The 15578-nt window shown below is 40.3% G+C and overlaps 1 protein-coding gene across 2 annotated transcripts in view; it reads left to right on the top strand.

Moving 5' to 3' along the window:
* Positions 1-9707, top strand: part of SCAF11 (SR-related CTD associated factor 11) — a 48693-nt gene extending 38986 nt beyond the window's left edge. For both annotated transcript variants that reach the window (XM_021547441.3, XM_021547438.3), the window contains 5 exons: positions 644-3136; positions 5094-5437; positions 7821-8039; positions 8478-8597; positions 8967-9707. In XM_021547441.3, coding sequence (XP_021403116.2) covers positions 644-3136; positions 5094-5437; positions 7821-8039; positions 8478-8597; positions 8967-9095 — 3305 coding nt within the window. In that variant the 3' untranslated portion in view covers positions 9096-9707. The remainder of the gene's footprint in view (positions 1-643; positions 3137-5093; positions 5438-7820; positions 8040-8477; positions 8598-8966) is intronic.
* The last annotated feature ends 5871 nt before the right edge of the window (positions 9708-15578 follow it).

The raw sequence follows: 15578 nt of genomic DNA, 5'->3' as shown, positions 1-15578 counted from the left end.
CACAAGAGCTGAGCTGCTTGCTAGGTGTGCCTTAGTCATTCTTCGTAGAGCTTTTGTTTTTTTGATGTACTGTAGGCTGCACACTGTAGGTGCTGCTGGCACCATGGATGTCTTGTGGCAGAGTTTAAGTTCCATTTGCCCTATAACTGGTGCCCTATAACTCATGAATAAGTTTTCACTGTCATCGTTGTGTCTGATCAACTGCTGTGCATGTGATCATCCACTGATGGCCACTGGAAGATGTCCCTTTCTCTACTACCGCACTTCACTGTCAACAAGCCTGTGTTATAGAGTGACAGGAACTGATGCATGCTAACACTGCTGTGTGGTTGATTCATTACTTTCTAACAACTTAAGCTTTGAGCAGCTGTTTCATAAATAACAAAAAACAGTTTCATATAGCCATGACAGCACTACTTCTAAACTGTGTTCAGATGTCTGATGTATCACTTAACTTGTTTCTGTTCTTTAAAACAACCAGTTCTCATTTAAAAAAGTAAAAAAGCTGTGGTAGTATTATATACTAAATCTTAAATTGTATTATTTGAGGATATCTGTTATGCTGCAGAAGGCCCTTTTACATTCTTAAATATGTTCAGATAAATGGTTATTATCAAATCTTAATGTCTTCTGTTTTTATTAGGATGTTTAGGCAAAGGATATGCTGTTGCATGTACCCAAGAAGGAGAAGAGAAAAAGGAAGCTTCTGGTTCATCTGGCACTAGAGGAAGTAGGAGGAAATCAGTTGCTACTACTCCTACAAGAAGGTCTGCACGAAACAGCAAAAATGAGGCTCTGACTCAGTCTCGCAGCTCCCCTCGATCAAGCAGTTCTACTTGCAGTGCCCCTGAAAGCAATAACCCATCTCTGAATAAAGCTCATTCAGAAGCAGAGAATGCTCCTCCAAAATGCAAGTCTAAAAGAGCAGTTAAACAACAAACACCCGCAATTAAAAAGAAACTGAGAAGTTCTGCACGTTCTGAAAAGTCACCCTGTGGCTCAGTGGAAGATGATGACATTGCTGAGCCTGAAGCAGTCTTAACTTTAGATAAAGACCACCAGTCAGATAATGAAAGCAATAATGCAGACTTCCCACAGAAGAATAATGTAGAAACAGAATCTGCTAATGGATTGGAAAGCTGTAGTGAGCATGCAGAAATTGAGGAAACTATAGGAGAATGTGACAGAGATGAAGACACTTCAGGGAATGCAGATGTTAGTTTTTCTCTCCAAGAACCCCCAGTACTAACTTCAGGAAGTGAAAGTCAGGAATTTAAAGTAAAAGAAGCTACTGAAAAAAATGCAGATCTTGCGAGTCTGGACAGTTGTGAAAATACTCTTGAACAAGTGGAAACAGTAGCTAGTCCCAAAGATGATGTATGCAATCATGCAACTTTTGAAAAAGTAGATCAGACATCATGTAGTCCTCAAAAAGAATTAATGGAGAACATAGAAACTTTGACAAAACTAGATCAACCCATAGCTAGTCCAGAAAATGAATTGTTGGAACATTTGGAACCTCTGGGAAAAGATCAGCCATTGGAGAGCCCCAGAAGTGAATTGCCTGAGCATCCTGAAGCCATGGAAACAGATAATTCTGAGACTGATCTAAAACCAGTAGTAGACTGTGCAAATACAAAACCTATTCAAGATAAAGAACCTGATGCATTAATACACAGTATTTCTATGGACAGTATATCAGAACAGCCCTTAAAAGAGAACATTTCAGAAAGTGAAGAGGGTGGAACTTCAGAGTCACTCCCAGTAAATGCTGAACATAAACATTTTGGTGAAGATAACAATGAAATGATACCAATGGACTGTGACTCATTTTGCAGTGACCAGAATGAACCTAAGATCGAACAGTTACTACCACCTGAAAGTACAGAAGGAGACATGAACTCCTTAGAGTGTGATGTCGGAAACTCTGTATCTGGTTCTGATGAAAAAGATGAAACTGTTCCTCAAGCAAGGGAGTGCCAGCCAGAGCTCAAAAAAGAGAAAAAGTCTCGAACTAGAAGATCTAGATTTCACTCTCCATCGACAACATGGTCTCCGTCTGGGAGAGAGGGCAAGAAATCTCAATCACCATCCCCTAAAAGGGAGACGTCTGGAGACAGGAGCTCACGATCACCCAAGAAGGTACTTGTGAAGGAGGGAAGAAGATCCTTATCTTGTTCTCCAAAGAGAGACACACTCAGAGATGAGAAAAAAACACCATCTCGATCTCCCAAAAGGGAAACTGTCAGGGAAAGCAGGAGATCATCTTCTCGATCACGAACTAAGGATTCATCTCCAAGGCGAAAATCTAGGTCTCGAAGCAGTGATAGAGATAATCAAAGAAGAGATCGTGACAGAGAAAGAAGAAATAGGAGGTGGTCTAGGTCACAGTCACGCTCTAGATCAAGATCACGATCTAGGACTAGAAATAAAGGTTCTTCATTCACTAGAAATGAGAGGGAAAGTCAGTCACCTCGATGGAAAGAGAGATGGGCAAATGACAGCTGGAGAAGTCCCAGAGGAAATGAGCGACACAGGAGAAGCGATCAAGAGAAACAGAGTGAAAATCTTAAAAAAGAGAAGGACAATAATACAGAAAAAAGCAATGATGATCTGTGTTCTTCAGATAAGCAGAGGAATGATTGTCCAGACTGGGTAATGGAGAGGATAAACTCTGTTCCTGATGCCAGGAACAGAGAGAGAGAGAAACCACATTGGGAAGAGGGCAGGCATGATAATGCAGGACAGCCTTGGAATAAAAACTTTGGTTCGAGTTGGATTCCAAATCGAGGAAGAGGTCAGCGTGGCCGAGGTGGCCGTGGCCGAGGTGGTTTCATGTGTGGAGACCAGAGTGAAAGTCACTGGCAAAACAGAAAACCTCTCTCAGGGAACTCAGATTGTTCTGGGAATGAAGCTTCAAGGTTCTCCGAACAGCAGCCATGCAAGCGTAAGAATGAACAAGAGTATTCGTTCGATACACCTGCTGACAGGTCTGGGTGGACATCTGCGTCCAGCTGGGCTGTGAGGAAGACTTTACCTGCTGATGTGCAGAATTATTATTCGAGAAGGGGACGCAATTCATCAAGCCCACAGTCTGGATGGGGAATGAGACAAGAAGAGGAGACACCTGAACAAGGTATTAATGGTTTTGAAGTATAATAGTTTAGTTACAGTTGCAGTAGCTGAGCAAAATCCTGTCACATTGTCCTGTGATCTGATCTGCTGATAAGTTCTTTAAAAAATTGTTTGAGGTGAATCCATACTCTTTTTGCGATATGGAGGGGTAAAGGTGGAGTTTGGTGATTTCTTGTATTTTGATGGCTTCTTGGTTTTGCATACAGCCCAAGTTCAGTTTTAAGGACTGTGCATCTGAAGTAAATTTATTTGGCTGAAGAGAAAGCATTATCTTCATAGTTACTTTTAGCATCTGCACAACTTTAAAAAGACTAATTCGTTTCAACAAGACATGAATTTGCCTGTGCAGACCCATATGGCAAATTTTAGAGATGACCAAGCAGCATGTTGATGTTTATTTTGCTCCTAGATAAGCATAGTCCTGTTTAAATGCTTTAAAAACATCTAGGGTGATTTATAAATAAAAAGCCAGTGCCTTTACTATATTTTAGTTTTAAAATTCCTCCAAAATGTTAATATAAGTCTAAATAAGTTTTTGGAGGGGTTTTTATATCTAAAAGACAACTGCCCTGACAGAAACAAACTTTTTGGTAGAAAGTAAGTTAACTGAACTGTGGGTGGGATTGATTCTGAATAGCTAAGAAGTCATCCACAGATTATTAATACCCTGATTGATAATCTTTAAAGATAGATGTGAATTGAATTCAAGAACTATGAAATCTGTTTCTGAGGACAACTATACTTTCACACTTGCACTCTCCTCTTGTTTTGCCTTTCATTTTTAGCCATTTTCATCTGATATGCAAGCAGTTTTCTCACTCTTCTGAGAGATAACTGCATCAGTGGCTTCCTAGTTTTGAGGCAACCCTTCTATCTGCTGCAGGGAAAACTTACCAAATCTGTAACTGAAAACATTTTGTGATTCAAAGACTTTTTCGTGTTGTTCAGGAACTGTCATGCACATTCACTATTAGAAGCTGAGAATAGTACAACAGTGTCTGATAGCTGGATAAAACAGGCATGGTCCTCTGGGGCAATCTGCTTTTGCTGACCCTGCTTGAGCAGGGAGGCTGGACCAGAGAGTCTCAATAGGTCCCTTCCAACCTCAGTGATTCTGTTACCCCATTATCTTTAAAAATGAGGATTTGGGCTGACATGTAAGGCCTTAGATTGCGATCCCTGTGAATTAGATGACAGGGTTCCTCATGGAAGGGATTCTAAGGAAGGACATCTAAATTGCAGCCTATCAATCATTTCTCCAAACTAATTTATTGACTTCTGGAAGGCTTGCTGCTTGTGTCTAGATTTTAACTTTTTGGCTTCTGTTGAAGAGAAGATGGGATAGCAAAGTAATTTATTTAAGAAGTGCTACCTGCTACCCCAAGAGGTTATTTTTACTTCTAGGTTTTGCCTGTTGTAACATTATGGGGTTTTTGAACAAGTCTTTCCAAATATGAATATCTCTTAAATGGTTTGAGGATAACTTATTCCTCAGCGTGAACAATCCTACCAGAGTATTTTTGTAATTACCAGAACTGTACAGTGAGTGTGTGTGAAGCAGGAGGAGAAACTTGCTGATGTAGTAATGTGTGACTAACCTTCTGCAATTGCAGAAGGTAAATTTAATGGGTAAATTATGTTGTCTTCCTGCTTTTTGGTGAAAATGTCAGTTTCATTGTGATGAAATAATTTATTGGATTTATTATGGGAACAAGTAGAGAAAACAAATTCAAAATGCAGGCTTTCTTAGTAACCTGAACTTTTTAAACTTGGAAACTAGCATTTGGTTTCATGGCATGTGTGGTGGTGAGTGCTGTGCAATATCTTGAAAATACTCAGAGTATAGAAAGCTTTTTAATAATCCATCTTTAATTAAAAGTTTAGACACCTGGCTCCCATTTTGCTTTATGAAGTACAGAATTTCTTCTTGATATACTGTCTGGTCTTTGTTTTGACAGATCCAAACCTCAAAGACCAAGGCAACAAGCAAAATGATGGTTCTCAGTTACCAATAAATGTGATGCAGCAACAAATGAATGTAATGCCACAACTGAATGCACAGCACCAACCTATGAATATCTTCCCATATCCAGTGGGTGTCCATCCTCCCTTGATGAATATGCAACGAAATCCTTTCAACATCCACCCTCCAATGCCCATGCATCTCCCTGCTGGAGTGCCTCTCATACAGGTAGCTGCTCCCACAAATATTTCTCAGGGATTACCTCCGCCTCCACCTCCACCCCCACCATCTCAACAAGTCAACTACATTGCTTCACAGCAAGATGGAAAACAATTGCAGGTATGCTTTATCAGAAGCCATGGCAAGAACAATGGTGAAATAATACCAGTTAAGGATTCTTTATCTTGAATACCATTAATTTATACTTGCAGTTTCTTTCTCTCTTGCCTGTTTTCTTCCACCCTCCACCAAATTTGAAGTGGAAGCATCCATGAGCATGTGGGTTGTATCTTTTAAAAAATAACGACACACAGCATCATAACCAGCTTTCTGTGGTAATGGAACACTGAAAAATTTCATCAGTGTTGTCCATTATCTTTTTTATCTTAGAAGTTACCTGCTTCCAAAATTAAATTTTCCCCTTTTAAACCTGATTTTTAAGCATTTTAGGAAATGGCTTGAATACAATTTCAGGAGCATGTAGGAAGTGATCTAACTTTTGTGGTGCAGTTCTCATCCCATGGGGGTCTATCAGCAGAGGAAAATTGCCAAGTAGTGCATGGCACCCATTTGTTCCACACTTCCATTCTCCAGCTGTCACCATCTCAGTGGCTTCCCCCACACACACATTTTTTATTCTGAATAATCTTTTGAGCCTTTTTATTAATAAGTTCTAAGGCCTCTTTGGTGTTTTACTTCTGCCTTCTTTCCTGATTCTCCTGGTTTTGCATGCCCTGTTTGAGACCTAACTCCCACTTTATTTCTCCAGTTTCAAAAAGACTGCCATGCTTAGGGCAGGTCAGACAATCTTTTTATGTGTAGCTGGCTGTTCATATTAAGAGCTTTTGTATCAAGGAATAGAATATGAACAACTTGGAGGAGAACCCATGGCCCTGCAAGAAGATGTAGTGCTGCATTTATGATAAGTAAAGGGCTCTTCAGGAGTTGACTGGGGTTTGTTCTTTTCTTTTGCTGCTGCATGTTCTAACCTAAACCATTTTACCCTACATTCCAGGTTGAAAAAGTGTGCAGACAATTTCTAACCCTCTGCTTTCATGTATCATCTCTAAAGATCTGAAGTGAACTGATAAATGACCTACATTGTTCTCATTTTTCATGGCTGTCATCTGTTTATAGTCATTAACTTAGAACAAGGAGAGTTGAGTGCTGTGGGAAATACTTAGTGGGGTTACAGGCCATATGAAATAACTTAATACACTGCAAAGTAAACCAGCAAGGTACTGCTGGAACTAAAATGCTGGTAGATTTCTTGTTGATTTAATTAATGCCTTCTGTCTTAATTAAAATACTTTCACAATTGGAAATCCACTTGATTTAGCCTCCAAAAATGTAAGTCAGAACATAGGCTTCAGACCTCTGAAATGAGTATCTAGTGCAGCAGTATGTTTCTGTAAAGACTGTATTGCTGCAAAACACAGTTACCTGTTGTAAAGCCCATGTTACACTTTTTGCTCTTACCTGCTTTTGTGGACTGGTGTCCATGAACCTGAATGCTCTTGCAGTTGCTGCTTCTTTTCCTTTGAGCTTTCATTCAACAGCCCCTCAGTGGTAGCACAATAGAAATGGCTGAATTCTGCAGGACACCACCTGTCCTTCCTGTTGAAAGGAAAATGAAGACAGCACACTGGTGAGCGTTAGCATGCTGATTAACAGCTCTATTTCTATGTCCTTTCCAAAGAGCTCAGATTCCCGTTTCATTATTTTCCATCTAGATAAATGCAGATGCCTAAAGAGTAATGGTGATGACCTGCAAAAAAGCAGTGTTTAGTGTAGCCTGCCAGAAACATGTCAGGAGGACGTTCTAGGCTTTTGCTAAAAGTGGTCTCTATCTGAAGTCTGAGAGCTACTTAATTTCTCAGTTCCAAAGTATGTATAGTACCTTTTGGTGATGTTTAGAAATGGCCAGAAAATGGCTTTTCCTGAAAAACAGATCCTGGTACTTCAGTCAGCATTTCATCTCTTGCCTATATATTTATATTTACAAGCTCAAGCTTATAACAGACATGAAAATAGATGTTTTCAAAGCAGCATCATTATGATGCAGGAATGCAAGTGTGGCTTTGGGTGGTACCTTTTGTATGTGTGTTTAGGTGCTGATTTTTTTTTTTTAGAAAATGTTTACTTATCACGACCCTCTTTTGCAAATCAGATTGATTCTGCAGCCATAAACTTCCTTTTCCCTGTACTAACACCCTCCGTGCCTGTTTGCAGGTATTTTATTACTGGGATCAGTGCTAGAAAATGGCAGCCGTTGTGGTGACATGGAAGATGCTTTACTTTTCAAGCTTTTCTTTTTGTTTTTTTCTTTTGAGCAGATCTAATGTAATGTGTTTACCTTCCATAATAATAGACAATGTGGAACTTAGGTAATGAACCCAAGCATGCAGTATTTATGCTTGTTCTAGAGCAGCTGAGACTCCTAGAAAGGCACATTGCCATATAGAAGAATGATGTATTAACTACTGATAACTTTTTAAAACAGGGTATTCCAAATGCTTCTCACATAAGTAACAGCATGAGTGCTACAGCTTTGCCTGCTCCAGCAGCATTCCTGGGAAACGTGGGAACAGTTCAGGGACCAAATTCGGGTAATGCAACATCATCAGGTCACATGAAGAGCTCTAATGCAGCTGTAAAACCGGGAGAAAACAAAGCAAGTGTAACAGTGGAAGCCAGTGCAGATAGCTCGAAGAAGGACCAGGCAAGTTCAAAGTTCAGCATATATTTTATATACACTGTTTATATATTTATATTAAAACATATAAAATTTAATTTTTATGTAAATGCATTTTGATGTACTAAAAAATAGCAAGTTATAACAATAACCCCTCAGTGTAATATACTCCATACCATCATGTATGTAATATTTTTGTGGCAACCATAAGACACAGATTAGCTTCTGACTCTTTTTAATGGAGCCTTCTTTAAAGCAGCACTATTATAAATATTACTTGAATTGCTGTGGGAAAATGCTCTGTGCTTAGCAGAGCATAGGCAGCTCCCATGAGAGCTGAAATGTGTGTGTGGGGGGTGGTTTTCTAATCTTCTGTAACAACCTTTTTCCTATAAAGTTTTAACTTGTGATTGATAAAGATACATAGGCAGTGAAATGTAACACTCAAGTTTGTTTTCTCTTCAGAAATTGTTAATTCAAGAAAAAGCAGCACAAGAGGTCAAGCTCGCGATTAAACCTTTCTACCAGAACAAAGATATCACTAAGGAGGAATACAAAGAAATTGTGCGGAAAGCTGTAGATAAAGTAAGTTGGTCCAGTAATCCAAGCTGCACACATTTCACCCTGGGGCAAGCTTTGGGGTGGGTTTCTTGTTTTTGTGGGAACAGTTCATAGTTCTGGAAAGGGGGAGGATGGAGAAGCAAAAATACCTTTCTTCTTTCTCCATCCACAAGAGCTTTCTTTGGCTTCTCAGAACAGAACCTGGTTATTGTGTGGAAGACTTGAATGGGAATTCAGAAGTATTTGGGAAGCAATTGGAAAGTATTAGGAGTTTTAAAATATGTTTAGCCTGGGATAGAAGAATCAGAAGTGTCGGGAAATAAATGAATAATTTGGGACTGTGGCAAATCAGTGGAAATGTTTCAAACATTTTTGTTCTTTAAATCATTGCAGGTTTGTCATAGCAAGAGCGGAGAAGTTAATTCTGCAAAAGTGGCAAATCTAGTGAAAGCATATGTAGACAAATACAAGCATTCACGGAAGAAAAATCCTGAAGAGGCAGTCTCCTGTGAAAGGAAATAGAATATGTTTTCATTTTGTAGTTTTATTCTATCTACAAAGTGCAATTTCAATGAGAACTGTTAACTGAAAATTGTACATGACAGTGATTTGAATTTGGTTTGATAAAACTATTTTTCAAGGTAGTGTATAATGTTTTGTTCTAAAGAAATATAGATCTGCAGGGCAACTTCTTTATTCCTTTTTAAGAACAGATTTCTAAAAAGCATAAAGGTGTAAAGAAGAATCATTAGGAATGTACGATTGTGTGGATACTTAGATGTACAGCATTTTGACTTGAATAAGAGAGTGCATTAACTTAGAAACTTCACATACGTTGGGTTTGGAACAGGTATGTACAGTACATGTGATCAGTCAGATTAAAGTAAAATTTTTCTTTTTATTGTTCCCTAATTATAGCAAAGATTAAATAATTGCCTTGACAAATATTTCTAGTGTTAACTGGACAGGCTGAATGCAGGGGTCACAATGTGTATATTAAAAAACACATAGAGTTGTCTGAACACAACTGTTTAGATTTCAAAAAGAAAAGTCATAAACAGTAAAATATGGTGCCCAAAAGCATGGGTGCTGCACAGCTGTTGTAACACCAAATAAAAATTATGCTGCTTGGTATTGTTTGTGATGTTTTTCAATTTGTTTCAAGATAGTGGGATAACCTGAATAATTTTTGTGTGTTGAAAGCCCTCAGTCACTACACACTGATAACCTCAGTTTAGGTTATGCCCTTAGGCTAGCAGGAAATTGGTGTACCAAAGCTAGATGTTCAGAAACAGAAGTTTCTTCTTCAAGTAAAATTAATAAAGCTGGAATTTATTGTTAGGTTCTCAGTTGACCAGAGACTGCCAGTTGTGCCAATCTCAGCTGCATAATACTTTTCTCCATTAATTAGGGACTGTGGCATGAAGCACCAGGCTGGAATTGGTGAGCCCGTGCCACTGGAAGCCAAGTGTCTTCCTGCTTCCCTGAGCACTGGAGAGAAGTTATTAGACGTACCACAAGCATTCTAAAAACAGCTGTCAGGTCACTGAATGTGCCTGGGGAAAGCTTACACCTCAGGTAAAACCAGTTTTACTGGGGCAGCAGCAAGGAGGGTTGCTGGAATACTGAGATCACCATGTGCTCCTTAGTGAAAGAACAGCTTGAGATCCTTCCCAAAGGAGTCTTACTCTGCTTTGTTCCTTACTCTTACACAGTGCTATTAAAATCTTGTCACTAACCCTCTAGTCCTGTTGTGCCGTAACAGCCTTTTGTTGTTGGAGCAGCCTGGCTTCTGCTCCAGCCCAAAGCCTCCTGGCCCAGAAGCAGGAATAAAACATTTTAACAGAAGGTATCAGTTGACTTTTCTGAGGAATTATCTCTTTGTTGCCAGTAGTTACCTGTTTTTGGCAGAAAACAGTCTCACCTTTTAAGTAACTTTGTCAGAAGCCTGAGGATGACATAAGGGATATCCACCCCTGTGTACACCTGTGGTGTAGAGAGAGGTGTGAAAGCATGATGTTTGTCACAACAGTTGATTGCTTGGTTTTAACTATAAGTTTCTGCAGACTTAATGAAGCATTTGACTGTCTATATTTATTTTTGTGTGCCTAAATACAAATGCTATGTAAATTAGAAACAGATATAATACATTTTCTACAGTCAAGTCAGGTTTTAGGCTTTTCAATATACTGAGTTTTACATTATGATAGCAATTTGTAAGATCTCTTGAATTATTTTAAGCTAAAATTGGTTAGCACTTTTTGAAAAATGTAGCAAATTGCTATATGTATCCTGGTTTAGCACGCCATGCGTACCTTATTACATTTTCCTTCTCTGAATTTTGGATTTTAATCACTTTTTATATCTTTTTCTAGTCTATACAGTTGAGCCTTGCTATAAAGCTCCTTTCAGGAGTCAGATAAGTGCTTCAAGGGGTTTTTTTCCTCTTTTGGAAGAGAGGTGGAAATTGGGGGAGGTGGGAAGAAACAAGGGAGGATATGAATTGTGAGGGGTCATTATTTTTTTGTTTTGAAGATCCTGGGTGGAAGAGAAGCTGTCACTGTCTACCACATTGTTGGGGAAGTGACTATAGTGATGCTCCACTGTATTTCAAAACCTAATGAAGAATACCAAATAGAGTAGCATGTGGTCAGTAACTTTATTTTTTACAGTTAAATACTTCAGAATTTATCAGAAAATATGCAGTTTGTTACAATTTCTATGTTGAATTAAAGAAATGTATTGCCTTAATCTGTAGACTTTGCTCCTGTTTCTCCCAAAAAGCAGCAAGGTGTCTGCTGGTACAGCTGCATGAGAAGGGGAGTATGGCAACCTCAGAGTCTTGGTTGTGTTCCAGTAGGATGAAAGGTGTATTTCTATTTACTGAAACACCTTCTACTGAAACATCCCAACATGCACCAGCACTGAGGGCAGAGGTGGGGAGCTGAGCCCCTGTGCTGCCTCCAGGGTAATAGTGATTCCTTCAATCCAAACTACCTTGTGGGAAACAATTACAAAAGTGTACCTTCTGTGAACTTATGCAAATCAAGAGTGTTTTCCTTGCACTCCTTTTCTCACTGTGCATGCTGCTTGAATGTCTCATCCTAAAGATAAACCTTTACAAGCACGGTGGCTGTCCAAAGTCCACAGTACTGTGTATGTAGGCTGGAGTGCTGTCTACTGAAAAAAATATTCTAAAATTTAGTTTTGTGTAGTGTTTAAAAGTTTCTAATAAATTCTTTTCTCTCAGCTGGCAGTGTTTGGTTTTAAATGACTTTCACTCAAGTGGTGTGGTTTGGAAAGTAAGGTAGCTCCTGTTCCTTCTGTGCACATGCATTTATCTTGTCCTGTGTTGTTTGAGCACCCCCTCCTTTGTTTTAAATGAGTCTTCACCCTGCCTTGCCAGTCTGCAGGTGCTCCAAGCTAGAAAAAGCAGATGCAAGTGGCAAAGAGTCTATTCACCCTGGGACTTGCAAAACATCGAGGGGTTCAGGGTGCGAGTGGAATACTGCTGTGGGAAGCAAACAGGGCAGGATCCAAACCCTGGGCATGCCCTGCCTAAACACGGAGCAGCTTAACTGAAATACCCTCGGAGAATTTTAGTGCAGGAGCTGGCCTGCCTTGGGATCAAAATTCCAGGCATCCCTTTGCTTCCAAGAGTTGCCTCCACTGTACCTTCATGAGGTAGCTCCATAGGTAAGGTTGGCACAGGTTGTGAGAGTTACAGTTAAGGAGCTATGCTGGCAACATTTTTCATTGTTACTATACCCTACAATAGTCACGTTGATCATCAATTGATAAATAGTAGAGATGACAGTAAGGACAATAAAATGTATCACCAATTTCAGTAATTGAAGAGTACTAATTATGTACTAATTATTACTAATGGAGTGTCTTTGAACATTTTTGTTTAAAGTTTCTAATCTCTAGGTTAATAAGAAAACCACCCAGAGCACAAGTAACTACTTGTATAGGAGATGAAGCTCTGGAAAAGCACAGGCTGGGATCTAGAACTTGACTTAAAGTTGACTCTTCCAATATTACTCACAACTCCCAGACTCACCCACCAACAATAAAGCTCAACCTGATCTTACCAGCAATGAAGTCAGTGGCCATTACACATAGTAAACATTCAAAGCCAGAGTGTAATCCAACACAAACTACTGCAGGAACCAAACATGAAATTTTGGCAGCAGGTTGTCACATAATTAGTCCCCAAGTTCTGAAGAAATTGAAAAGCCACTGAGTATTATAAGGAGCATCAATCAAAAATAGCCAGGCATTTCTTGATCCTTTGGTGCTGTAGCAAGCATTGTGACAGAAAACTCATGGAAGTCAGAGTTCACTGTAAATTCCAGAGCCTTTTACAAAAGTTCAGAAGTTTTGAGGACTAGGAATGTAGCTTACACATGGTCTTGTGTCAAGGCCTGAACCTGGAATCACAGGGTTTTTCCTAGAGGACTATTTAAACAAATATTTCTAATAACAATAGAGCCATATTTGGTACTGGGGAAATACAACACACACCCTGTACATGCAGGCACTGTGGTTATGTGGGTTGGGGTGAGGGATTCCATCTCTGATGTGCTCTGGGTCAATTATGAGTTTAGTTGCAGGTCAGTTGCCTCAAACTTCACAGGAGCCCACTAAGGCCAGCAGGAAAATGAATGAGGGTGCAAGCTCCTGTCCTAGAGAATGTGTCTTGTACCTTGTGATGCACCACATAAATCTGTTGTAAACAATAAAAACACAAAATGTCCTGTCCAAAGGTCAGGACAGCCAGACTTTGGTGTAAAAGAAAAGTTTACTGTTGGCCAGGACAGCAACTTTCTTGTGGACATGCAGGCTCAAAACCCCTTAAGAGCAAAACCTACCTACTCACTCAGACTGCAGTTTGCAGGCAAATCCCCCTTAGACCAGCTGTCCAAGAGCCTACCCAACATCACAGCACAAGACAGCCTTTACCATCGTTCACCTTTATGAGATTTTTGTTACTCTAATATTGCATTTCTATTCACCTGCAGTAAATCAGCTGTTTTCAAAGGTTTGGCTCAGATTGCTCTCTGGTTATTTTACCAAAGATAGAGAGAAGCCAAGACCCAAGTGATGATTCTGATACAAACAGGTGAAAACCAGCAGGCCTCTAAAATCAAGATGGCTTTGAAGTAGTATTAACTTAAGATATTGCCATCCCACCACAAACTGGTGATAACTTTACTCATTAGAGTCAACCTTGAATTGTCTGCCACTTGAAAATGATTCATGAATTCAAGCTCCTCTGTGAAATCCCCCACATTCATTCTCTTGGGGGAACCGCTGTGCTAGTTTTGCATTAATTGGTATTTGGTGAGGAGGGAAGAAATTAATGAACCAAAACCAGCTCCAGACAGCTACTCTGTCCCTGCAGAGCTGCAGCCCCACCTGCTGCAGCTGCAGCCTCTGCCACACAGAACACTGAGCTCCCTCAGCTCGCTGCCTCTGCAGCCTGCACACACATCCCCTGATCCAGCAATCCAAGGGACATCAGCCATGGAGCTCTCTGTGCCCACTCATGCAAGGAATGTTCAACAGCCCAGTTACTACCCGGTAGAAAAGGCAGAGGGAGGAAGCACAATGGGATGAGTACACGTGTCTGCAGCTGCTGCATGTTAGCAGATCCTGGCCTGTGATGGGAACTGAATTCACACCTCAACTACACGCTCTGGGGCTTCTCCCTCCAGGTCACCCCCACTTTGATGTTTGAAACTAGCAAGAAAAAAATGGGAACAGTGTATTTTTAGTAGTAATAAAATTATTCAAATCCAGGATGTGCTTTGCCCCAAAATGTCGGTAAGGCAGGCAGTAATTAACACCAATGGCTGTGCAGTTCTGCCCTGCCATCACGCTCTATGCAGGGAACACCACGAACTGCACCATCAAGCAGAGCTGAGCAGAAAGTAATGGGAAAAAGAGCACATCTAGAGGTGATCAACTGCAGCACAGCTCCTCCTTCCAGGTAAGGGTGCTGCAATAGCTTTCAGTGGAGTTAGACCACAGCCCAAACAAGTGTAGTGTTACTGGGCTGACAGCTTCACAACCCCTAGAGGATTCAGGCTGATGATTGAGGAATAATGTTTACTTCTGCAAGAGATGCTTTCAGCATCCTTACTATGCTGCAAAACACTTTGAAGGAAGAAATGTAACTGTACATACAAGAGAATTCCTCATTTAAAAAATACAGATAATCTGGAATCAGAGTAATATAGTTCTGCTTTGTGGTTTTTTTTTTTTCCTCCAAAGAAATTTATACTCATCTTTAAGAAGATGCTGTAGAGCCAAGCCACAACAAAGATTTTTTATGACTGTGCTCCAGTGAGATGATGCTCACTGGAGAGCACAGAACATTTTACATCAGTTGTAATGGGCAGTAGTAACACTAAAGTAATCTATAATAGAGAAAATAAATATAAGAGAAATTCTGCAATTAGCTGTTTTCAAAAACATCTGTAACGGTCATAGGCTGTGTATCATGTAATATGAAACGTACGTTGCCAGTTGCTCCCTCCCCTCAATGAGCTTTCAAAAACTAGACTTGTCATAAACTAAGAGCTGTGAAGAATTAATTGACAACAACTCTGCATCAAACTCCTCCATATTACTGTTACACTAACAAGCATAAAAATATATATGACATGGAGCTGAGCCATCACACTGGAGTTACACCTCACCAATGGTCTGAACTGGGGCACTCCCCTGGAGCAGTGGGCCAGGAAGTACTTCCCAGTGAAGCAGTGCCGGCACACAAATCCACAGTGCAGAGCACAGCTCTCCACCACAGGCTGCCAGTCAGTCATGGGCAGCGGGCTCCGTTCCTCACCTGGGAAAAGCCCCTGGAAACCAGGACAGGTTTGCAGCCAGCGGCTGCAGCATGAGCTGTGCTGAGCTCTGCAAGTGCCTGCAACAGAAACACTGGCAGGGAAAGGTCCTGCTCTGCACCCCACATCCCCACATCACATTAGGCTGCTC

The sequence above is a fragment of the Lonchura striata genome, chromosome 5 (assembly GCF_046129695.1).
Source record: "Lonchura striata isolate bLonStr1 chromosome 5, bLonStr1.mat, whole genome shotgun sequence".
NCBI classification, from domain to species: Eukaryota; Metazoa; Chordata; class Aves; order Passeriformes; family Estrildidae; genus Lonchura; species Lonchura striata.
This window is presented reverse-complemented; position numbering and strand designations above follow the sequence as displayed.